We start from the raw sequence: 26,266 nt of genomic DNA, 5'->3' as shown, positions 1-26,266 counted from the left end.
GAGTTACCAAACTATACCTTCTCACATTTTCATCTTATTAAAATTCTAGAAAAAAAAAAAATCACAAAAAACCAACCAAAGTTCAAACCACAAAAAACATCTTCTCACTCTCCAGCAGCTGTCTTGGTGGTTGAGTTTTGCCATTCAGTGACTGAACTTCGCTAAAGCGTCAACACAGACCCACAGTGACAGGCGGAGCTGGCTGTGTGTCAATCGCCGTACCAAATGTCAGTCATCCTGGGCACCGCATGGACGAGGCAGGATCTAAGATTTAAGGTTTTGTTTCTACCTTGCAATGAGTCCAAGGTGTTCAGCAAGCACAGGACAAGAGAGGTTATTGCAGTTTAGCTGACAGAGGCTTGTTTGATAATTCAATAATATACCTGAGGCCTTATGCTCACTAAGGCGGTTTGGATACATTGAATTTGACAGCTCTCCTTTCAGCATAAACGTGAAATCTCTTCCCTTTAACCCATATTTCCTTCAACTGCTGGAATATGAAGAGCAGAAAATCTGATCCTGCTGGCTTTGTTGGAGAGGTATTGAAGACTCAGATACTTGCAGCTAAGATGACAACAATAAAGGTGAATTTTTAAAACCAAAGTATTAGTCCTTGAAATAGCGTACGTACCATAAGCTGCCAGAAACCAGATTGACTAAAAATGTTTTTTCCTTTTAAATAGATCAGTCAACACATATCTAGGCATCTTAGCCTGACACTGATAATGTCCCCTATAAAAATATAAGAACCCTTCCTTGTAAGCAGCAAAAAATCCAAAAAGCTTACAGTTTTTCTTCTACTCCCAGCTCACCTTTGAATTCTGCCAGTGGCTTTACACACTGGGCTGGCTGCTTTGCAGAGCTCCACAAAAGGCTCCCAAATAAAAAGAAAATAGTTTGAATGCTTTTAGTATTTTCACATTTCTTTGTCCCAACAATGCAGCTCTGTCCTCTGGGAAGGAGCATGCTCAGGCTGAACACAGAGTGTTATTTTCCCCATGCCACCCCCATGGAGCGGGGGACACTGCAGGGACACCCACTGCACAGCCTGCTGCAGCCCGAGATGGGGCCACCCCACCACCCCCAGATCCCCCAGGAGACAAAACTTGCACCCAACAGAGCCACAAGCACAGGACAGGAGGGGGAAAACAGGGAGCTCAAACCAGTGCTAATGACAGCAGCAATCCCAGCAGGGACTGGATTTCCTCTGCACCAAGGGGAGGGAGCTCCTGGGGGGTTCACCACTGTTTTCTTCATGAAACACCCGATTTTAGTTGACCAAAATACTTCAATTGAAATACACAGATAGACTTTCAAGGACCAGCACGTTTCTCTCCTGAAGAACAGGAAGTTTCCTAGAACTGTCTTACTGTCCTGATAAAATGCAGCCTTTAAATGCTAAAAAGGTCTTAAACACTGCTAAAACTTATATCAGCCATCTTTCTTCTGCTGTTCATATTCCTGTTGTTTGCTGAATTCATACAGGTCACTTTTTGACAAATTCTCCACATTCTGTGCTGTTTGGGACAAATTCCAGAAGACTTTGCAGAGGACTCCCATGAGGAAGCCAGACCTCAAAGCTCCCTGGAAGAAATCACCACAACTGGAGAAGCGTTAACCATACTGAAAGACACAGATTTCTGGTATTACAAACCTTTTCTAATCATTAAACCATTCAAAGCACAGATTCTTTGTATTCATGGGGAGTCTCCCAATGTGCAATTTTTACTGCCACATCCAGAACAGATCAAGCATTTCAAACAAAACCAGCATCTCAGCAGCACAAGTGAGTTTCCTTATTTTAATGTTGAGCACAAGCTGGGCCACAAACATTGCTTGCTGTGGAGCAACAGCAGCAGAAGAAACCTAAATCACTCTGATGAGAGGATGGACAGGAGACACTTGATTTAATTCCCACAACACACAGCAACTTGCTGACTGATTTTTTTAAAAGCAAACTCCTGCAGCAACAGCAAACAGACATGCAGAGCCTGGTGCTCAGTGGTGACCCAGGGCTCTGCCCGGCAAACCAGCCACATCCACAACCCCAGTAGAGCTGACATCCAAGAAAGCAGAAATCCCCAGGACGTACGGTTCCAGAGGCAGGCAGAGAGTTCTCCATGCTGAGTGTGAACCCCTGCACCCTGCGCTGGCCAAACACGCTGGACCACAGCACTCTGCTGGCAGAGCCCAGACCCAGCCCTGCCGGGCTGAGCTCTGCCTGCACAAAGCAGGACCTTGTAACACGATGCTGTAGTGCCCTGGCTATCTTGGCAGGAGCCCCAAATGCGCGTTTGAAAAAGCAACTGCAACTCTGAACAAGCGAGGCATGAATGCACTGCAAGCAGAGCCACCGAGACTGCTAAAAATACTTCATCCCTGACCCTGTCAGGAACACATCTCAAGTGAGACTCTAGTTTTCTGAAGAATAATAAAACCAAAAAGCAAAATAGCTCTGCTGGAAACCGTCTTGGAAGTTTATTTAAAAAAACCAAGTAAAACGCCAACATACTCTTCAACAGGAAAACACCTCAAGTTTTATTTCAAGGGGAATACTGCTGAGTTGAAGGACATACTTTATACCTCTTCTAGAGCTCTGGGCCAAGGTGCAACCTCAAGATCTCTTCCTCTGCAAACTGTCAGAGGAGATTGTTGAGGCTCCTGTTACAGTTAAGGAGTCAACTGCAGACAAATCCAACCCATGGCCTGCTGAAGGAGGCACAGACACCTTGAGCATTGTGCACTCCCATATGAGCTAGATGAACACCTGTCACCTGGCCAGTATCCTGCAGTAGGTGCCCTGTACCAGTCAGGAACCAGAGAAAAACAGAAGGAGCTGTCAGGAAACGGCTGAAAACCACAGTGCACCTGCTCCATCCCTCCAGCAGGACAGACACCAGGCTCTCCCAGGGAGCAGGAGGAAACCACATGCAGAGCCACAAAGCACAAGGTGCTGAACAGATCCCAAGCAACATCCAGGGAAAACATTTTAAGATGAGGCTTATACTTCATGCCTAGAGTAAGCCCAGCAAACAGACCCTGTATGTTTTGAAAACCTCTGAGTGGTGGTCTAGACAATGTATTCTTCTGGGGAAGAAGTGAGAGAAATGTCCTCTCACAGGGTACTGCCTTGCAGGCAGACAACTGTGTTCACCATCTATTCATAACAGATATGTTATGTAGCCTCAAAAAGAAAGTTAAAGAGATGTGAATTTGTTCACTAAGCATGTTTTCACAAAGGGTATGTTCTGTTAATTACTAATCAGCCTGGCTGGCTCTACTATGGCCATTCAAGAAATGCAGAGGTGAAAACCAAGTCTAAGAGACACTCCACTGCATTTTCCTCACGGTTCCTAGGTCACAAACACGAGTAAGCTACATGAATATACTTTCTGGACCTGTAGTAACTATCTGCTTAGTAGCAATCTGACCTGATTCTGATGATGCTGTCTCAGGGCAGGTCTGCTCTGTCACATGCTGTCCCAAAGGTGGCCCACCAGGATGCACCCCCAACACCGATCTACCCACCACACCCACTGCTGAGCCCTACATCTACCCAGCAGCCCTGCTAAATAGCAACATCTGCAAAGGCCTTCTTTAAGGACAAGACAATGAAAAAGGTGCAAGAACTGCAGAAATACTTCAAAAAACTGGCAGCAACAAGAGATAGTTTTAAAAAGGACAAATCTTGTACTCCTCCTTCTGCCCTTCCCCAATGCCAAAACATGACCTTGGTTTTCTGACTTAACTGCTATCTCTCTTGGGCTTACAGTTTGGGGAAATAAATGTACTTCCAGTTTAGGTAGTGAGCATACCTTTTGTTGTGACAGCTGTCCTAACAGTTGATAAGTAACTATTACCAGTTTTTAAAGGGAACCTTGTCCTATTTTCTTGCTCAGCAAGAGCTCAGCTAGTTCCAGGACTCACACGTTCTAAATCCATACTTGGAGTGTGAACCTTTGCAGAAGTCACCATAGTGGATAGCTTGCTAATAACCCTACAATGCATGAGAATTATCATATTATTTCTTCCCGTCACACTGGTCTAAGCTTTTACTCTGCTGAATATTTGGAAGGCAAGTCCTTTCTTGTGACCACCACTTTTTTTCCTCTTCACTAAAATCTAAAATTTTCACCTGTCTCAGTCCAAGTTAACTCAAAGCATGTTCTAAAAAAATTGGTAAAAATGATTTGAGGAGGCTCTGGTCTAACTCAGGTTGGTACATTTCTAGGGTTTTCTGTAATAACGCATTGATCTCAAGACACATTCATTCATTCTTAGTCTCAACTTACCACACAGGCTCTGCCTAGTATTTGGTCTTGATGACCACTCATGGACAGTAAGGTCCCACCTGGGTCATAGAGATGCCACACAGATTGGGTCAGCTCCCCAAATCACCACTAAACATTCACAGCTGCAGAGTCCGAGCAGACCACCAGCAGCCTGCCTAGGACACCAGTCACTAACTGCCCACCAGGACAGCACACTGCCAAAACCCCAGCTGCTCCAACAACAGCTCCCTGTGCAAACAAACCCTCTCTGCACAGGCTCCAGAAAGGCTTTGTGGCTGCCTGGCAGTGCCATGGACATAACCCAAACTAACAAACATACAAGAGTGGGGCAAGAGTGAAATTTGTTGCTATGGCAATTAGCTTCCATTCGTTCTAATCAATATCTCAGAAGCAAATGGCAAAGGCAGAGCCTTCCTTGGCCTATGGCAGCTCCTTCCCCCCAGGCAGCACCTGTCCTGCCGTCCCAGCTCTGCATCTCTGTCCCTGCTCACAGCTGCTGCCACAGCATTCCCTGACCTTTCTGTAACACCACCCAAGAGAAGTGAACAGCTCCAGTAGAGCATGTTTCACTAACCCAGCTCACTGGAACTAGTGTCTGGCAGCTAAAGAGTACAGTTAGAGTTACACAGCAAATCCCACCAAAAGAACCACGTCTCTTTTCCAGCTGTGCTATCCTTGTCATTGCTCTCACAGAGGGAATCACACACAAACACAGCAGGGACGAACAGGCAGTGCTTGCTGTCCTGCCTTCTCTGTCCTGACTGCCCCACAACTCTCCCCATCCCAAAACCTGGCCTCAAAGTAGGCAATAAAACTTTTCCAAAAGTACGTAGTTGTTTTCTGCTTGCTGGACAACTGTCATTGGTTAGCTGAAAACAGCTGTTGTAAGACAACAAAGAGTAGCCACAGAGGACAGCACAAACCTCAACCAGAAGACAGTCCAGAGCAGTGCATGAAAATACTCCCTCACACACAACTCAGCCAAATAATTGCTGAAAAGTGTCTCAAGTTGTTAAAAATAGAACCAATTTCTGCACTGGCAGATGGAGTTTCAGTCAAAATATCCATGGAGCCACTTGAATAATTAAGTGTTCCTTCTCCATGGCATAACAAAGTAGCTAAAGCAATTTACTACCCTTTCTAAAAAATGGGATAATAATACTGTTTGAAAATTTTTCAGCAAAGAAATGAACAACAATAAGGTTTACAGCACCGAACAGCAAACCTCTAGCTGAAATGCTGCCAAGTCATCAACACCATTCTCTACATACAGAGAATTTAATCTCTAAGGTAATTAACTCCTGGAACAGAAAAGTCATTTAATCTAGAAATCAGGTTTACTTGGGAGAATGCAGAAAGAACTCTGGACAGGGGATCCTCAGCAACCAGACAGAGTTAGACAGTGGGCAGTTGATGGACAGTGAGGTTTTTAAAAAGTATATGTACTGTTTTTGAACAGCTGCATGTAAAATGCAGTCTTCACGATAATAGAAACATTGTACTATTGCCCAAACTGCTTGTATTTCACAGAGTCAGATTTTTCTTTTCAACTCTTCTTGAGAGTTTGTTTTCAGAGAATCATCATAGGAGATTGATCTCATTCAGAGATCATAGGATGGTTTGGGTTGAATTGGATCTTAAAGACCATCTAGTCCCAACCCCCTGCCAGGGGCAGCTTCTCTGAGCAACATGTGCCAGGTCCCCACCACGCTCACAGACAAGAATTTCTTCCCCATCTCCCACCTAACCCTATCCTCTGTCAGTGTGTAGTCATTCCCCCTTGTCCTGTCACTTCATTTCTTTGTCAAAGGCCGTCTCCAGCTCTCTTGGAGCCCCTTGAGGCACTGGAAGGCTGCCCTTCAACAAATCTTAATAACCTTAAACACTTTTTCTCTCTAAACTTGGAAGTTAAATATTGTCAAATTTCCCTTTGCCTCGCTAAAGCTATTAATTCTGTAAGTTTAAAAAAATACAAGGTCATATTCCAGATGGATGAATTAACAAAAACATTTTGTAACAAACACTGTAAATGGAAACCTGGCCATGCTGGGCCCAGGACACGAGCAGGTAAGAGGAGGATGATCACTGAGCCATGTCCAAGTGTACTAAACATTTTCTATGAGATGAACTGTGACAAGAATTCAGGCATGACATCTATAAACTACAGAGCAGCCTGAGCAGTCAGGCTGAGTGCACTGCTCAGTGAGTGTTTGCTAACACCGTAAAGCCCTGGCACTGCAAAGCTGCACCAACTCCACCAAGTGCTCATTCCATGCCACATCAGTCAGGGCTTCTCAGGTTCTGCACAGAGCAGCAGACAAGAGTGGAGCTGGCACTCGGGTCTCTCTTGTCCCCAGCTTCCCCTAGGCTCACCAAGCAGCCCCAGCAGCAGGAGAGGCACATCATCTTCCCAAACCCTAGCAGCCAGGGCCCATGGGAATGAGCAGGGGAAGCCAAGCTCCTTGGCCTCTGCTGGAGCATGTAGTCCCTGGTAACCCAACCCCGTGCAGCTATCAGCATGAACCTGACCACGGCCCCACGAGCACCTCTGCAGCACAGACAGGTAGGGAGCATCCCAGAAACCCACACAGACATAGGGCAACAGCAGCAAAGCAGCACACACGGACTGCACAATACCCAGTGCAGGCACTTTCTTAGTTAAAAGCACAACAACATTAAAATTTATCCCTTCCATTACCTGTTTCCACCAATATATAACCTGGATTCTGAAAGGATACAATTTCAATATTTATCAACAGTTAAACAATAAACATTTGGCTGACTAAATTCCAGCAGCTCTCCAGTGACACCTGCAGCAAGGTCCACTCTCTGCATTTCTGAGCAGCAGTAGCAAGTTCCATATTTCCCAAATTTTATCAATATTAGGAAAACATGAAACCTAGCACAGTCCTGACTATCAAATATCTAATGAAATAATTAAGCCTAGGCTCGTGTAAAAGTAATCTCTTTGAATCTTCATAGTTCTCCTGCCTCCATCAATACAGAGGGATGCTAAGCCCACTGGCACGGGCTGTCAGGGAAGTGCTAAAGCTGATCTACTGTCCCTCACAGTTATCCAGTTTTTCACACACAATGAAAGAAGGCATTCTCATGGTATTTTATGCAAGAAAACTCTCGAAGACTATGTATAAATTAAGCAGCGAGTGAAAAACTAGAAAATATCAACATATTTCAATGGTTTTGAGAACATTTGTAACAGAAGAACAAGTGTCCCTACAAACCAGATGCCACCAACAACCACACTCTCTACATGGGAAGGATTTCCCTTCAAAGCAGATGTTTACAATTTTTTCAGAGTGAAAAACAGCTGAACGACAGCTGATGAATTCTGAAACCAGAAACGTGCAGTAACCAGCTTTCTGGTTTTGCTAGCCAGCCACACCACAGGCATTTGCTTGGAGAAACCTGTACCACTGGGGCCACAGAGCTGTGTGGTGCCCACATCCTGCCAGTATTCCATGCAGCATTGTAGGGGAACACCTCTCCAGAGACTCCTCATCTGGGTCTGGAAAAACAGGAGGTTCAGCCACACTATGTGCACTGTGATTGAACTACAGTGGCCAAGGAAAACTCCTTGCCAGGCAGTTTGCGACCCAATTATTTAAATCTACAACAGCACAATGACTTCTTTGCACAGTCTTTAGCTTTTTTGCTCTCTGCTGGCATGAAAAGCAGTATTTTCTTCTTCCTCTTTACTTTTCACACAAACTAGTAAAATCCTATATTCTTTTTGGTGGGCAGAAAAGAAACTTTAGTCCCACTCCAATACAGCAGTTCCACAAACTAATGACCTTTGGGCACCAGTTCTGCATCAGTACTCCACATGCTTTGCAGTTCAGACTCCAGTGAAACACCCTATCAGCCTCCCTATCAACCTGAAACTCTTCATTTTCTCTGCTCCTGCTGCTAATGTCAGCAGACTGAAATAATTTATTATGATAGAAATATTTCTTTCCCCTGTAAGTTTTTGTTCACTATCAACAGGACCCTGGGACCTCTCACACCACAGTGTAGGCAGTGGGTCTCAGTGCACTTCCGAGGCAGGCATGGCTGAGCAAGCACAAACTGTGCCTGCACAAAGGCTATTCTGTGCTAACTGAAGCACTCCTTCAAATTTCCTTTTCTGTGGGAAATGTTGGTGATTCTAGAATGGAGACTCTCACAAGTTAGACTTTCCAAACGTGACTTCAGTGTTCACAGGCTTCCAAGAGACCACAAAATGTGCAGATAACGCAGAGAAAATATTTTTCTGCAGTTGAACATTTACCAAGGGCACTCCTGGAAGAAGACTCAACAAAACTCAACAAAAACTCTCTTGTAACAAAACTTCAGTTTGCCTTCTAGTCATCTTGGATTCCATTCTTGCTAAGTGTGTGTGCTCCTTGAATGCCTTATCACAAAGCTCAGACAACAACACTTATAATATGCTGCTGAAATATTTTATTACTCATATTTCAAATCAAAACACAATTTCCTATTTCATGCATACTAAAACCTTCACAGCAAATCATTGAAGGACAAGAATCTTGCTTCCTTAGCAATTCTTCCTGTCTATTTTAAATTGTATCAAAGCTGAGAACTCAAGAAAGGAGTGTTTTCTATGATAAACTCCCTATTCAAATACCAGTTGATCTCAGGGAGAGCCAAACCATGTCTTAACTTAGCAAAAAACAAAACGAACAAAAAAACCAATAACAAAACCAACCAAACACCCAAAACAAACAAAAAAAATCTTGGTCCTTTACTTTTCCTGTCCATAGGAGTAGGTTGCTGTAAGATGAGCAAGCCATCTCCCTCCACTTTGGGAGCACTGAGCAAATACGACTGAAAGAACAGGTGAATCCCTTCTTTGACCAACCAAAATTCTGTGAATAAAACTTCATCCTCTTCTCTGCTCAAACACAACTGTTTACAATCAATCTCTAATAAGAATTATTTGGGAGGCCATTGGCACATTCTTTGTCACAAAAGGGAGTCCCAAACTGCACATCGTGCAAATGTTGAGAACTAAATCCTCTTGCGCCCATTACTGCATTTCTCCTGAACTTCCAAGGCTCTCCTTCAGCATAAAAGCTTTTCTGTCCCTTCTGGAAAGGACCTAGTTTTTATGTGCATCTTTATCACTGTCACATCCAAACCAGAAAGATTTGCAAACCGAGAGCAAAATCTTCTCTGCCCCTGAAGAAACACCGGCTGAGGAAAAAGCCAGTTGGTTTGTCACAAGGAATTGAGGGGTAAGGGGCAAATTCTACACAAACCAAAATCTCTACGAAGGACCCCTAAAGGTAACTAATTCAGAGTAAAGATGCCAAACCTTGTAATGCTTCCTTTGATCGCTGATGGGAGGAAATTTCAATTGTTATTGCCATCCAGCCACATGTAAGCACCTATTATAAAGTATGATGATCTTCTGTAAGCTGCCATAAGCTGCAGAACTTCATTATTATGAGGAAAGGTGCATTTGTGTAAGATGCGTTCCCCTATAGTCTGTGTTTACAGCTTTTTACATTTTAAGTCTATTTAGCAATGAGCCATTACATGCAATTTGCCAGACCCCCCCAGATGGTGTGGATAGGGCTGATTCTCTGGATTATCAGTAATGCTTTCCCCACAAAGGGAAGTTCCCAAATCCTACCTCTAACATCTCTGTAGGTGTAGCTTTACAGACCCTGTTAACCACCAATGTGAAAGATGCTTCAAGTCTGTTTTACTTCCCCACTGTCATGGCATTCATGGAGCTGTTATACTAACACAGAACAAGCTCCTCAGGAAACCTGATATTCCAACTTGTTCAATCAGAGCACCAGAAGCTCATTTCCTTCTTGTAAGATGAATGTAATATCTCTGTAACATTTTCCCACATGTTCCTCTGAGCAAGATGATGCAGTGGAAGCTTCTTGAGAACCCACTATGCCTAGAAAAGTTCACAGCATTTCTAGTCACTCATTCCACACCAGCACAGCCAGCAATGCTTAGAGACCTGTTTGCACGTTGCCATCCCTCAGCTTTGTGCAGACAAGCCTTTCATCCTGTACGCCCTACAAAACACCTGCAGGAACAGATTCAAACCCAAGTAACATGAAGAGTAATACACTGCAATGCTCCAGGTGGTTTGTCTATAATAGGGCACTCACACGGCCAACATGAACAAAGCTAATGCTACCTTTCCCTTAGAAGCAACAGGAAATGTCTGAATAACTGCCCTTGCACTGACTGTGAGAAGTTAATCCCCTGCATGACCCAAGGGAGGGCACACACCTGAGTTATGGTGAGGTGTGCCTGGGACAGAATTGCAGCACACCACAAAGGCTGCAGTGCAAGTGACAACCTTCTATCAGATGCCCCCAGCAGTAAGTTGCATCACATCCATCAAGAGAAAAAGGTTATTTTAAAGGTAATCCACTGAGCTACCAATATGGTAACAAATATGTCCTTGTAGCTCAGAAGGTCCCGTTAGATCCACCTACCCCACCGACCTTGTTCAGCCATGAGTACAACAATGCCACTCCAGTTCCACAAGCAGGGCAAATTTGAAGAGCCACAGGGAAACTGCATGCCTGCTGCTCTATTAAACATGAGAATCAGGTTGAAATGCATCAAAGTCCAAATCTTCCTCTTACTTCTAACTTTTCCCCACTATTAGGTGTGGCCAAGCTACACAAGATACCAGCTCTAAGGACAGTTTAGCGAGAACTCTGTGAGAGCTATTACGCGGTAGTGAACAGATACACTCTATCCTGCTCTACCTGCCCGAGACCACAACTCAAAAGGCAGGAGACCTGAGGAACCTGGGCCAACACTGCAGGAAGAAGTTTTTTTACCTGTGTCAGTGCCAAGGGGAAATGCAGCCTGTGCTGTCAAACAGAGTCAACCCATCACCTTTACACAGGCGAGCTTCTTTCAGCTCAGCTATTCCCAGGCTATTTCGACATAACATACTAAAGTTTCTCTCCCATAAATAAGCTCCACACACACCAGTGGCAACACAGAGACAGTTCAGATGCTGATAAATCCAGACTGTACTTGAGACCAAAAGAATTTGGCCTGAAAGTATTAATATTTTAATGGCTGTTTAAATGTATCAACCACAGTTCACAAAAATTACTTTTTTTTTGGCTTTTTCTTCCTTTAAATTGAACTTAACTAATTAGCTCACTGGAATCTTTCCCAGGAAAGGAGTACCTTTTGAAAAAGGGGATGCATGATAACTTAGAAAAGCATCCTAAAATACAGTTCAATTTGTTTCCATTATTCTCCTTTCAGCTAAAACATCTGAACAAATTCAGGTTGCATAACAGCTGGATACAGTTTTGTACTATCACCCACACAGTAAGGGATTTCTCCAAATGCAACAAATCAGCAACAGCACTTCTTGAGGTCTTCCAAACAGTACAAGATAGAGAGCAGTTTGAACTAAAATACTTTGAAAACACTTTGGATACTTAAGGAGGAAGGGAAAACATGAAAAACACAACAAAACAAAAGGCATGGAGACCTCCCACAGAACCAGAGGATGACAAAGTGAACAAAGCAAATTTGGCCAGCAGAAGACATTTGTCAAACCACTCAAAAAACCGCATCAAGTATTTTGTCTATACGTCTTAACAGAAAATGTGCAATAAATGACTCGAATTTTTAAGAGTTACAGACATTTAAGTTGGTAAACAAACACAGAACTTAAGTAGTAACCCACAAATAATAAGCAGTGATTTGGTATATGTGAAATAAGAAGTAATACTTGAAGATTGGTCTGTGTAAGACTTTCTGAAATTCCTGATACAAACTGGTTATCAAATGCAAATATTTAATGAATTAAGTTATGTGCTTAATGTGCTTTAATGAATTAAGTTAAGTGCTTATACAGCCCTCTCCACAACAGTACTTTAAAACTAGATAGCCATTATGTAAATAAGAGAAAGGCATTAACCTCATTCATAGAGGGAAGATGGAGACTGGGAAAGCTGAAATGATTTGATGGAAGCCATACAGTGCAAATAGCCTCGTGGAAAACCAGTTCTTGGAGATTAAAGCCTGGATCATGAGGCCGTATTTCTCCTTCCTGCATGAAGTCCTACTTTTTCTTTGCTCAAGTTTTATAAGCACTGGTGGCAGCATTTTTCAGTTTGTAGCTCTCAAATCTGCACAGTCCCATTCTATTTGAAGCCTCCACCATTAAATGTGGTTAGAAACGGCAATTTTGACCTTGCAGCTGCATAACACAGGCACACCACATAATAATGCCCAATTTCACACAAGAAGTGGACACATCCTGGGAGTAAGTGCTCCAGGTCCTGAAAAAGACTTCAGGGTTGGCAAATCCTAAGTCAGCATCCATAAAAGAATGAAGGTCTTCACACAAGAAATACTAAAAAAGTTCTGTTTTATTTTTATACAGTCTGGCAGTCATTGCATTTCAGCTGATAAATGTATCAGCAAAATTGTACATATTTTTCCTTCCAGCAAATACCAGGTGCTTTGTAGCACCATTTGCCTCTCTTCCACCAAGGACTCCCAACACACAGGGACTTCCCAGTCCCATCTAAAGCACGGCAAGGAGAGGGGGAGATGCAGTTCTCGCCCTACATCCAAACTGAGATAAACATAATCCCTTCCAATTGTTCACACAACTATGCTTTTTATTTTGGCAAACACAGACCAAGCACTCATTTTCTCCTTCAGTTCACCATAGTATAAGAGTTGTGCAACTTTTACAGTTAAAACACAGAAGTTAAGAATATGTCAGGGCCAGACAATTGTTTAAAGTAGGTTTGACAAAATCAGAGCTAATGCAGTGCAAGACACAATTGTGTCAGACAACAGAAAAACGGAGAGACCCAGAAAAACAAATTGAAAACAGTTCTCCTATAGTAAAAAGTCAGTGCAAACATTTTTCCAAATCACCCTGCCCCCCTAGATATACAAGGATGAAAATGGAGTTATCCAAATGAGTTCATTTTAAACTATTTTGGCTGCCCTACTTAAATAAAGCTTAGATACAAAGTTCATTACTAACTAGATCAAATCTCTTTTGAGGGGAAGATTAAACTCCAGAGTGTCTGTGGAGACTTCTACTACTTGCAGACACAGCTTGACACGTAACAAGGCAAACCCTTAAAAGATGCAAGTTTCACTTTTCCATGAAATGGCCACGTCAGTTTATTTAAGATGAGGAGATACTAAAAAAAACTTACAAATTAATTAGAAAGATGCCACATTATTGCAAAGCTGTAGCTTTTCCCAAGACAGTTTGCAGGATGTGAATTCTGACCTATTTTAAATGCTGATGATAGCATTTTAGAATTCTGATGATTGCATTTTAAAACCTTTACAAATACACACACAGGGGTGGGAAGGACAGGGAAGAAGAACTTAAATGTAAAGTCAAAATTCAGCTTGCCTTTTAAGAGTCCAATACTGTAACTCCTACATCCAGAGTCAAGTCTGCTCACTGGGAATGATGTACAAACGATGTACAAACAGGGCTGTGCTGGCAGCTATAGAACTGTTCGTCCCTGCAGTGTCCTACACAGACTCACTTTTGTTCATGGATGGATTTTTCCAAATGTTTTTCTAACAACATGCATTGGATTGATTCACTGACAATCTGCAAGACTACATGGATTAACTATTCTCTCTCTTAAGGCAGCTTCCTAAAACGAATTCGAACACATTCAATTATTAAACAGCAAAATACGTACACGGCAACTCCTTTGTTCTGAAGCCCCGTGTTGTCAGCGAGGGCTATTGAGCCTGCACAGGGCAGGGCATCCCTGCAGGTGTGTGGCTGGGACGGCTCACATCGCTGAGGACCTTGTGCCCAGGACAAAGCACACGTGTGAGCGCTCTCACGGGCACCACCGGGGCACATCCCTTCGTGCCGCTGCCCCTCCCGCGTACCCCGGCCCAGCCTTGAGGCTGCGCTCATGCCCATAACCGGCACCGCTGAGCTACCGGCGGTCTCGGGCGGACCCCGCCCGCCCCCCGGCCGAGCCTTTGTGTCCGTGCCGGCGCGAACAAAGGCGGAGGGGCTCTCCGCCCGAGCGCGGCCGTGCCGGGACCCGCGGCTCGCACCCACCTTCGAGAGCTGCCTGCGCAGGCTGAAGCGCTGCACCATGGTCCGCGGGGCCGAGGGGCAGCAGCCGGCGGGGCTCAGCGGGGGCTGCGCATCCTCGGGCGCGGGGGCCGGCACCCTGTCCTGGCCCAGCGCTGCCCCGAGGAGCCCGACGCTGGCCCGGGCCGGGCCGTACAGGACAGGACAGAGCAAGGCAGGGCAAGGGAGGGCGCGGCGCTCCCGCCTGCCGCTGCGGGGGGCGGGTACAGGCACCGCCCCGGCACCGCCCCGGCACCGCCCCGGCCCGGCCCAGCACAGCCCCGGCACAGCCTCGGCACCGCCCCGGCCCGGCCCAGCACTGCCCCGGCACCGCCCCGGCCCAGCACAGCCCCGGCACCGCCCCGGCACCGCCCCGGCCCGGCCCAGCCCCGGCCCCGGCCCGGCCCAGCACAGCCCCGGCACCGCCCCGGCCCGGCCCAGCCCCGGCCCCGGCCCGGCCCAGCACAGCCCCAGCACAGCCCCGGCACCGCCCCGGCCCGGCCCTGCACAGCCCCAGCACAGCCCCGGTCCGGCCCTGCACAGCCCCGGCACCGCCCCGACCCGGCCCAGCCCCGGCCCCGGCCCCGGCCCGGCCCAGCACAGCCCCGGCACCGCCCCGGCCCGGCCCAGCCCCGGCCCCGGTCCGGCCCAGCACAGCCCCAGCACAGCCCCGGCACCGCCCCGGCCCGGCCCAGCACAGCCCCGGCCCAGCACAGCCCCGGCACCGCCCCGGCCCCGGCCCGGCTCAGCCCCCGTGAGGGGCGATCCCGTTCCAGCGCTCCCGCCGAGCCCCACCGGCCGCGGGCCCCGCGCAGCTCCCGCTGCCTTCGCACACTGTGGCACGGGAGTGTCAGCTCTGACCCGGAATCAGCACAGAAGACCCCGCTGCAATCACTAGAGAATAATTTAAAGAAAGCATTTCTGTCTCCCTGCCATAAGTATGCAATAAAGACGTGTGGTAAAACAGGTACACTTGCAGTTCTTCCAATGCCGCGACACGAGTGGCTTTGGGGTCCTGAAAACGTTCTTGGTTCGCTCACAGCACAGTACAATCCGGCAGAACAGGGATTGCAGGGCTCCAAGCTCGCTTTGCAATGCTCCGGGGGCTGCAGGAGTGCAGCAGCCAGGACACACACAGTGCCAGCCTGGGCTGGCCGGGGGGCCGGCTCTCAACGCGTGGGCTCGGCCAGCTGCCAGCATGTTCATACACGGAGGAGGCAAACTGAAAACCCCAAACACAATGAGAAGCTCAAGATCTCTGGAAACAAGTCTATTTCTGAAGTAGTCCTGTCTCAGCATTTTAGTTTTGGACTTCTTAGGATTTAATTTCCAATTCAATTTTGTAACTGCATCCTGAATGCAATAGGAAGGGCTCCCTTTTTGTACTACGCTGAAATAGCCATGGCATTGATCACTCCAGTACATGGCCTTACCTACACAGGAAAATAATTTCTCCATAACTACCAGCAAAACTACTGCAAAAGGAACAGCTCCCATGCCAGAGCCTGTCCCTGATGAGTCTTGACTCAGCAGCAGTGCGGGATTATCCAGGGCTGCTCACTCTCCTCAGGCCTTAGGTTCACTGGGCAGTGAACTGGCTGAAAGGGACCCCATTGCATGTTCCAGCTATGACAAACCTGGGGCCCCAGACAGCATGGTATGTATAGCTGTGGTGTGTACCTGGCTGTTGGGACTCAGTTGTGCATTGACTCCATACAAAATCCCTTCCAATAGCAGGTACTAGGTAAGTACAGTTCACTGCCATGCATGATTGCATAGTCTTGTAGAAAAAGGAAGGTGCTTTAGGCCAGAATACTAGCCCTGTTAAGGAAAATGTTTCTAGCCTATTTTTAAAGTCATCAGGCGATCTGGGCACTAGAGATAGAGGAAACATTTGCAGTTGGGCCATGGAAGGTTATGAGAAGGGTCAATGTGGTTCTTTAAATAGAGCTTGAAGGGAAAGTTAGAAGAAGATTAAACAGAGGTGTTTATTTTACAACTGTCATCCAAAAATAACATCAATAGATGAATTCTTCAAGACCAAAATCCCAGATATGAAATGAGAGCAGGATTCAGTAGCATTCTGCCCAGTCATGGGTAACCCAAGGGTATTGAACGCAGACACGTTCTGTACAGGGGAAATATTCCTTGCCAGAACTTGGAGTCCTTTTCAAAATGCTCTCCCCTTTTTGGAAATATATATAATGTACATTACCCAGTTACCAGGCCTCAGTTTTGTGATGACCAGGAAGAGCTGACAGCACAGAAAACTTAAGAGACTGGGACACTAGAAACACCTCCTTGTACTGGCAGAGGAGACACCAGATGCTCAGGGGATTCTGCATCTAGCAGCTGCATCCTCCACCTCCCTGAACTGGGTCAGTACTTCTTGTTCTGCAGTTGGGCTATATTCAGGAGCTTCATGCACATCGTTCAATTGCTGCTGCAGAAAATCCATACTACCAGCCTGTGTGCCAGGAAAGCTCACGTGCCTACTGCTGCAGAGACCAACAGGGCAAGTGTGTGTGAGATGAGAATGAGAGCGTGAGTGTAAGAGTGTGTGAGAGCGTGTGATCACACATGCAGTCAGTCAGTGATGCCGTGTGGGAGTCCACCACAGCACTGGAGTAAAATGCTGGAGCCTGGGCAGCCAGAACAGCCAGTTGGCCCTGCCACCTTATCTGCTGCACCCAAACCTCCCTGCTTCCATGCTGCCTGACAGCAGATACCAATGGTCAGCCTCTCCCTCTCTGTGCCTCAAGTCCTGAGGACTACCTGGTACCTGCACCTGGGACACAGGGAGCCTCATTTCCTCCACAGACACTCAGCTCTCCCTTCCCCACCAGGCTCCTGTGGCTCAGAGTCTGGGTCAGAGAGATACAGATAAGGAATGGAGCCAGCTTATCTGGGATATAATTCACATCAGACTGAGATGGGACTGCCAGATTAGCAAAATTGATGATAGAAACATTCTTCTTTGTCTCTGGAGCCAAGGCCTCACATTCAGCATTTCCAAACTGATGCTTATGATCTTCACAGTTAATTAATGGCTCCTGCTCTGAACACATGCAGCTCTTTGCCTTAGTCCCCCGTTGCTGGGCTATTGTTACTTTTTTTTTCTTATATTACCTTCCTACAGCAATTCATTCCTGTGTAATAGCTTAATTGGTGAATTCTTCTGTTTTTATTCAGGAATATGATGGAGAAAATCAAGATTTCAGTAAAAGGCACCAAATTTTATTTTCATATTTCAAATGAAGTTGACATAACGAACTAGTGCCTCTGCCTGATATCTCTTCATGAGAACACAAAACACAAATAGAATTAATGTTTGGTACAAAATATCTTGTAACTAGTTTTCTTTATAAAAATGCTCAGTAGAATTATTTATTTTAATATCCCTCTCATGGAGGATCCTCTACAGCTTTTTACTTGTATATCAAATACATAGTTTTGAAAAAAAATATCTTTTAGCACCATATAAAGCTAGAAGAAATAAATACGTATGAATGTTACATCAATGCTTGACACATGTAAATGAACAGGAAGGCATATGCCTGATAACCTCTTACAGAGGGATCTTCTGAAATAACCAAAAGGAGAGATATTTTTTTACTGCAGAGGGTTTGGAAGATTAAAATTTCATGTATTGAAACCTACACGTTCTCGGACTTATTTTATATATATTTCAAAATAAAAAAATTCAAAATAAAATACAGACGCCTCAGTGCTCTGGATTCATTACAGTGAGCCCCAGGTCTCTGCATACAGCAGGGTATGGGCTGCTGCAGGACACAGCACTGGAGGTGTCTTTGAATTCCCTCCCCCCGGTTATCAAACTCCCCCCCCGGTTATCAAACTCCCCCCCCGTTATCAAACTCCCCCCCCCCGTTATCAAACTCCCCCCCCCGTTATCAAACTCCCCCCCCCCGTTATCAAACTCCCCCCCCGTTATCAAACTCCCCCCCCGTTATCAAACTCCCCCCCCGTTATCAAACTCCCCCCCCGTTATCAAACTCCCCCCCCCGTTATCAAACTCCCCCCCCGTTATCAAACTCCCCCCCCCGTTATCAAACTCCCCCGTTCCCACGGCGCGGCCCGGGCGCTCTCCACGCGCGGCCCCGCGGCGCCCCCTGCGGGCCAGAGCACGGCTGTGCGGCCCGAGCGCCCGGGAGCCGAGGGCAGGGCCAGAGCCACACCTGTACCGGGCCACACCTGTACCGGGCCACACCTGCACCGGGCCACACCTGCACCGGGCCACACCTGCACCGGGCCACACCTGTACCGGGCTACACCTGCACCGGGCCACACCTGCACCGGGCCGATACCTCCACACCTGCACCGGGCCACACCTGCACCGGGCCACACCTGCACCGGGCCACACCTGTACCGGGCCACACCTGTACCGGGCCACACCTGCACCGGGCCACACCTGCACCGGGCCACAACACCCCAGCACCTGTCTGGGGGACATGTCACAGACCATCTCATTCCACCCCGCTCCTGTGGGCAGGGACACCTTCCACTTGACCAGGTTGCTCCAAGCCTCATCTAACCTGACCATGAACTCTTCCAGGCTTGGGGTATACCAAAGCCCATCACATTTAAGGATCATCAGAAACTCACATATTTAAAAGATGCCATGTCCTCCTAAGAAAATTCTCATCAAGTTCACAAATGAAGTTGATTGAGAGGGAAAGAGAAGCCTATGTCCCCTACTGCAACACCTTGACTGCTGACAGCGGCTGCAGTCACCACCAGCATGACTTCACCTCTCGGAGCTCCCAACATTGCTAACCCAAGCCTCCACGCCTGCTTTCGTTTAGACAGTCTTACTTCGAGTAAGACTCACCTGTCCTGCCCACATTCAGGGCTGGCAGAAAGTGGGACATGGGAATAGCACTGCTTAGAGTAAAAATTACTTCATTTTTTTCAGGGGCCATATTTCTCTTCCTGGCCAGCACCAGTTTGCTGCTCGAGAATGACAGATTCCTACCTCTCATCAGGAAAGTCACAGCATTCTCATAGTTGTAAAATATTTGAACATGCCCTAGTAAAATATCCTTCCTTCCAGCACACCATTTGGAACCGGGAGATTAGATTAGCCCTTTTATTCAGGACTTCCATCTGCAAACTGCACAAGGCAGATAAACACAGCCAGGAGTGCCACAACCCTGCCTGATCCCAGCACCCTGGCAGAGTGTCATGGTACCACTCAATGTCTCTCCTCTCTGCCACCCACTTCCTATGTGGACTACTGCAAAGCAAAAGCCCAAGTTTTATTATTTTAACATTAATTTCCAACTAAATTACACTTAGATTTTCAACATAACTGTTTCAAAAAAACACTCATGACAACTTTGCAAAAAGGATAATAATAAGACATATATCACAGTCAAATCTACAATTAGAAATTACTTTAAATGTTTTTGAGTTGCCATGGAATTCGACATTAGCACAGTAACTATCGTAGAGTGTTGGTACAGTGAATAACAAACAAAGCATTATCTTTAACTTTGGTGACATCTCTGCAGTAAAGACAATGGGAATAAAGATGGTTCAGCTCCACTCTCAATGGCTCAAAATTACAATTTTATTGAAATTGACTCCAGTCCTAAGAGAGATTTGGCGATGATCTTGGATGGTATTCTACTGTGGAAGATGAGGACAAGTCAAAAACATTGGTGACACACCTGCGGTGGCTCTGTCTGCTACCTGCTGCAGCACACACCTATCTCCAGAGCTCGCTCGATCATGGCTGAACCAGGTCACCAGAAGATGTAGCACTGAGGTTACAGTTTCAGCCTTATAACTGAGCAACCAAGTAACCTCCTAGTGAAGGACTCCCGTTGTTGGTAACTTCAGGTGCTAACACCTCCACCCTGCCCAGAACAACATCACCGACTGTAGGACCTGAGGAACACTGGAACGGTGCATGTAAATTGAGGGAAGGGATTGTAAAATAAGAAGTGTGTGTTTAACATTTTAACATCAATAGTATTTTTCCTTCTGTAAAAAATTATATCTGGACTAATAATGATGATATCCTTCAGATTTCAATTATATTAAAATTAAATTCTTGGCTCTCCTCATACAGAGGGTGTGTGTATCCTTTGCCCACAAACAAGACTTCGAGCCTAATGCCCCTCTCTGCTGCACAAAGATCACTGCTCCCAGAGAAGGAAAACAGTGCCACGTGCAGAATGGGCTTGGGCAATTAAGCAACTGAAGACTAATTTCTGAGCTTGGGAAATAACCCTCAGCCTACCCGTGACCTATCTCAACTTGCAATTCAGCCACCCCAGTGATCTGTCAGTATCTTATCTTGCTGCAAGGCACAAACAGTGCAGCCCTAGCACCCTACACAGCACGAATGCTGGGCTGACTTTCCCGCTGGCAGCAGAGTGCACAGGCACACAGAGCCAGAGCTGCCCCAGCCACAATGACCCAACCCCATTCTGATGTGCTGGGAGCCCAGATCTGCAGCTCCAGGGGTGTACAGCACCACTTGAAAGAAAGAGAGAAATTCCTGCTGTCCTGAAATGCTGTTTGTGTACTGTCCGTCCATGGAGATTCTTGTACACCTTGTGTCTTGTCAGGGCAGTTCCTGCTTCACCCACCCAAATGAATACAAGTTCTCCCTTCATAGGAACTGTGCAAGTTGGTGCTGGTTCAACATTATTCAGCTGCAGATGCTGAAAGCGAGATAATTTTTAGCATTTACAGCCCCTTATAGCCAAAACTACAAAATGCTTCAATTAGTTACCAAGAAAATTACCAAATGCTCACCACCAACATAAGCTGAACGAGAGAGCCAACACTAGATTATGGTGCTAAGATTGCTTGTTCTTTAGGGAAATGGGTTAAAGCCAAAGTAATCTTTTAGAGATCCAGGACATACTGTTCACAGCCACAGTTGACCTTCCACATGGTTTTAATGTTATAAAAAACTTTATCTTTTGCCTTTTCACAGTGCTTGTCACAGGTATTGCATGGTGTTTAGGACAGAAGATTTTGCAGAAAAGTTTCTGCAAATAAATTACCATAAGACTATTTACAGTTGGAGAGAAACTGTTCATTCTTTCGCAACTGTGCTACGTATACTGAAAGGATGGCAGCTTGTTGTCCTGTTTATGCTACGTGCAGTGTGCAGACCAGTGTTAGCACTTGGAAGGAGCCACTTCAAGTAATTAAGAAAAGCAAGTTTATTGCTGGTAGGTTTTTGATACCCATGGGATAATATCAGACATAATCTGGAAAGTATTGAAGCTGCAAGGTGAAAGACTATAAACTTATGCCAAAAGTATATGTATTCATTTTCTAAAATGTGGACATTAACAGAATACAGATTTAAGTTGATAACCAAAATCCAAAGACATTTGAAACATTTATGAAAACTTATTGTCAAAACTGACAAGTGGACGTAGACATGTGAAGTTCTGTCAGGATACAGAAGGACTGAAGCGAGTGGAGCCTTTCAAAAGCTGCTCTATGAGAATCCCACTGCAGGGCAGTAAATCTTTTCTCTCATCATTCCTGCAGCCCCAAGACAAGCAAATGGCAACCTCAAAGTGTCTGGGCCTACCAAGGCAAAAAACTGCAAATCCACCAAATGACTTCATACTAAATTAATTCAAGTTGGTCTGTCATCTCAGTGATGCCAAAGGCTTCCACCAAACATTCCAAACCAATTCCCTGTCCAGAACCTGGACTGAATAACCTGACCTCACTACAGCCATGCTCCATCACCAACACTGCTGTCATGCCCAAGTGACAGCAAACCACACAGGGACCTCAGTGGTAAAAGTCCCAGTGAATGAGGTCCCACAAGGCCAGGTGCTGGGTCCTGCATGGGGGTCACAGGCATGGATAAAAGTGCATGTGGACACAACTGCTCACCAAAGTACCAGTAATTCCATTTCTCTCAAACATCAATATTGCTCTGCTCTTGACACATAATTCATTATCCCACAAAAAGCTCTGTAAGTACATGAGACCCCAATGAGATTCGTGCAGGCTCAATCATTTTCAAACAACCACAATCCTGATTTTCTCAGCTCAGTGGGTTGCCTCTACAAGAAAAGATCTATGCAAAAATATTTAGACTACTTGAAATAAAAGCCTAAGTGAAGTATCTCAGTAAGATTTTAATTATTATACTTTCAATGCTATGACAGTCTCATTTCTCAGCTTCTATATAAAGCCTAACAACATGTGGCAGGATTATTACACATGCAAATATATGTAAATGAGGTATTCAGAAAAATCCGATCCGTTGTTTTGGGATAACATTCTGCCCTTCAATTACAACAACAAATTGAGAAAACAGAGAACAATACTGTGAACTAAAAACATTTTGTGTGCAGAGGATTATTAAGAATTTTTTCTCCCTTATGCAACTAAGTACTCAATGTCCCCCATTCCCACTGAGAGTGGAAGACCTCAGCACCAAAGAATCAGGCTCATCCAAAACTCATTATTCTGCAGAACCATACAAACATGAGTTACCACAGTGTCAACCTACTTACAAGCAAAGTTACAACAGCACCAGAGTTTTCTACCTTTACCTGACAGGGAGCATCACAGTCCTTGCTAAACTCTTGACAGCTGCTCCAGGCTTAATCCTGCTCTTCACATAAGCCAGTGCTTAAAGCAGAGACTGTATTATGCTACTGTTGCATAGTAAGAGAAGCTCTAAATTCCCTGACCAGCCTGAGCAGGCAGCTCTGTCACCTCTGTGAGCTCCAGTGCCAATGCAAGAACACTCCAGCCTGGCCCCAGCACCCAGGGCCCAACCTTGGCCCAAGGGCTTCGCAGAACAAAAAATAAAGACTCCTGTCTCCAAAACTGTGTAGCATCTACACATAAAACATGGGCAGGGAAAAAAAATACCAACACCTAACCAACCCAATCCTCCACTCCAGTTAACAATACAACGTTTTGAGGGGATCAACCTCCTAAGCTTTCTGACACTGCGTGCAGTGGAGTGTGTGTGTGTGTGTGTAATGGGGTTGTAGACATGAAAAGGAAAGTGTAGGTGTATCTAATCAGGAGATGGGTGGAAACTGACCCTGCCGCCTGAAATAAGCAGGCTGGGGAAAGAGGGAGCTCCTGAAAAAGGAAGACTGAGGCCTAAGAAGACATCTGACATGCCAGAAACTCCGGGTCAGGAGTGAAAGATGCACATTGGCTATAGCTATTTTTAAAAATGCAACATAAATGGCAAAACAGTGCCCAGAACACGAAGAAAGATGACTTATATCTTGTTAATATAGTTGAAACAAAGACACCAAGGAAAAAGGGGGTGAAAAAATGGTGATGGGGTAGGAACTTTCAGAAATTTAAACAGTCCAAGACAGAACAGAAGCAAAACAAACAAATATCAATAACATATCTGTTTAGCAACTTTTCCTTGCACACAGCCCTCTGCATGTGACACAGGCAGAAGGGGACTCTGAGAAGCAACTCCTAGAGCTTCCCTGCTCTGAGCCCTGCCCTTTCACTGCTGCCCTATGGGGGGGGCTTAGTATACTAAAGAATTTAATTACAACATTTCCTTTTGCACTTTTGCAATTTACCTCGTGGACACGGCCAGGCTGATAAGGGCTTTTTTTTCCTTTTCCAAACTGCTCGGACACAGCATCTACTCTTAAAAAGCAGACGTAAAAGGATCAAGCAGGACCAACCCAACGAGCAAATAAATCACAAGGTTTAGCCAAGCTCAACACAGCTCATGTAGGCAATGTTAAGCATAAACTCCAATCACTGTGCAGCCTCGCTGCAGGATGAAGCTCTGGGCTTGACTCCACAAAATATGGAAGATAAGGAAATAGTCTAGATGCCTTTAACAGGTCTTAAGCTTCAGCAGTAAGCTAGACTGAAGCATGTGGGCTCCTGCTCATCCATGCCTGACAAAACAGTTCTGCAACAGGTAAGACTCCTGCCATTCCAATAAGAAGCACTGACAATTTCACAGCAGCCCACAAAACCATACAGAATAATCCTCTGACAAAATAAGCCTCTGATAAAATATAACTGAAGGCTAATTTCTCAGCAATCCAAGTCTGCTGACTTCCTACTCATAGCAAAACCTTCAGCAGCCAAATCTTACAAGCAGTAAGGGTGCAAGGCACACAAGGGTGTGCAGTGCCTGCAGCTCCCTGACTGAGCCCATCACCTCTCACTTCAATGTCCTAGTGAGCAGGTACAGAGCATGGGAAGCAAACAAAATGTTTGTTACTCTTCCTAAGTGTCATAAATCTGAATACTGGGACAAAAATAAAGAAAGAAAGGAAAGCAGAGCAGGAATTTCTGCCACAAGAGCAGTGCCAGCACAGTGACACAGGTGACATCAAGGCATGGACACAGCCCTGTGCAGTTCAACACCTGTTACCTGTCAGGGCAGAGGAGCCCCAGAACTGCTGGCACACATCCAACACCAAAGAAACAAGCTGTGTCACAACAGGGGGAGGTACCAGCAAAACAAACAATGACGGAAGACAGGAATCAAAAAACAGAGTTATATTGCTTGACTATAAATCCCATGTTATGTAGTTCTTGTCATTATTAAATCACAACTTTTCCATTCTGTGTGTTGTTTCTCTGTTCTTTGTAGCTTGTATAGCCCATATGTTCGTAACAGATGGATCAATGCTGTAATTCAGTGGCATTTTTCTAATTATAGATGGATTTATGAAATTCTTAAATAATTTTGAAGGAAATACTCCGTGCTGAGGGAAGGTGAGTCAGTGTAGCTTTACTGTCAGCAGCAAACACCAAAACCAAGAAAGTGAAATTGGTGTGGCTTTATTAAAAGGAAAAGGTCAAAAATTTATTTAAGACATCACAAAAAGATGAAGGAAACAAACAAGCAAAGTGTTGAGAAAGTGAGCACAAAACAACAACAAAAAAATTAAGTGAAAGTTGGATGTAGAGACAATCCATATAGGCTTGGTAGAACCTGGGGGTCCAGAGGACTCTCAACCCTGATGACTGAGTGTTATCTGCCAGACACTTCAAACAAATGATTTCTATTTCTTAAGCTTCATTATGTAATCTAGCCTCAGTGAAGTTAAATAAAATTGGAGAATTTAGGATTAAAGTAACACTGCGTGAAACAACTTCAGATACCTCATAACTTAAAGACAGTGTTTAAAGTTTGAATTTACACCCAACTTCAAGTTTGCTCTAATGATTTCAGATTTTTCCTGTCTCTTTACTGATTCTCATTTGAAGTGTGTTCTAATAGAAACTATTGAATGAAGAGTTAGTTTTTGAAACTTAACAACCTATTAATAATTTATAGTCATAAATTCCAGCAGTGTGGCAGCCTGAATGCTAAGCTGGCTTCTCCAATGAAAACAGCACTGACATCTGCTATAAGGGTGATTTACTGCATTATGCTTTACTGATTTCATCAAATCATAAACCAAGAAGCTCTGTGATAATCATATTAGTGATCTAAAATTTACATGGAGCTGATTTACAAATGCATTACATCTCTATGCTGAAAATTCAGTAAAAGCTGTTGTGTATTATTTAAAGATGTACAATCATCTGCATTTAACCTGCAAGTTGTCTCTCATTAATTTGTAACTTTGAGTGGAATCAACATACTTTAAACCTAGTATGTACAGTCACATGCCATAGCCAAGACACCACGTCTGAGACTAAAGTAACAGCAAAATACTATGTTAACATGGCAAACACACACGGTGCTTTTCAAGGAATATCAGACAACATTCTGTCATTCTCTGTGAAAAAATCCCAACATTTGTATTTTCCAATTTCTACTTTGTGTTTCCTCTGCAAATTAAATCAAGTTGTTCATGTGATTTTTACAGCTCCCAACATTACACAGATT

At 45.1% G+C, this 26,266-nt stretch overlaps 1 protein-coding gene across 4 annotated transcripts in view; it reads right to left on the bottom strand.

Annotated features, from left to right (window-relative positions):
- The window catches only part of TMCC1 (transmembrane and coiled-coil domain family 1), a 71,178-nt gene that overhangs the window by 25,968 nt on the left and 18,944 nt on the right, over positions 1-26,266 (bottom strand). The window contains exon 1 of one of the 4 annotated variants that reach the window (XM_088171207.1): positions 14,389-14,553. The exons of the other annotated variants lie outside the window; for them this stretch is intronic. Coding sequence (XP_088027333.1) covers positions 14,389-14,427 — 39 coding nt within the window. The 5' untranslated portion in view covers positions 14,428-14,553. Of the gene's footprint in view, positions 1-14,388; positions 14,554-26,266 lie in introns of those variants that run through there. 4 annotated transcript variants of the gene reach the window in all.

The sequence above is a fragment of the Sturnus vulgaris genome, chromosome 11 (genome assembly GCF_052056855.1).
Source record: "Sturnus vulgaris isolate bStuVul1 chromosome 11, bStuVul1.hap1, whole genome shotgun sequence".
Lineage (NCBI taxonomy): Eukaryota > Metazoa > Chordata > Aves > Passeriformes > Sturnidae > Sturnus > Sturnus vulgaris.
Note: the sequence above shows the minus strand (reverse complement) of the source record. Positions and strands in the feature narration are given on the sequence as shown.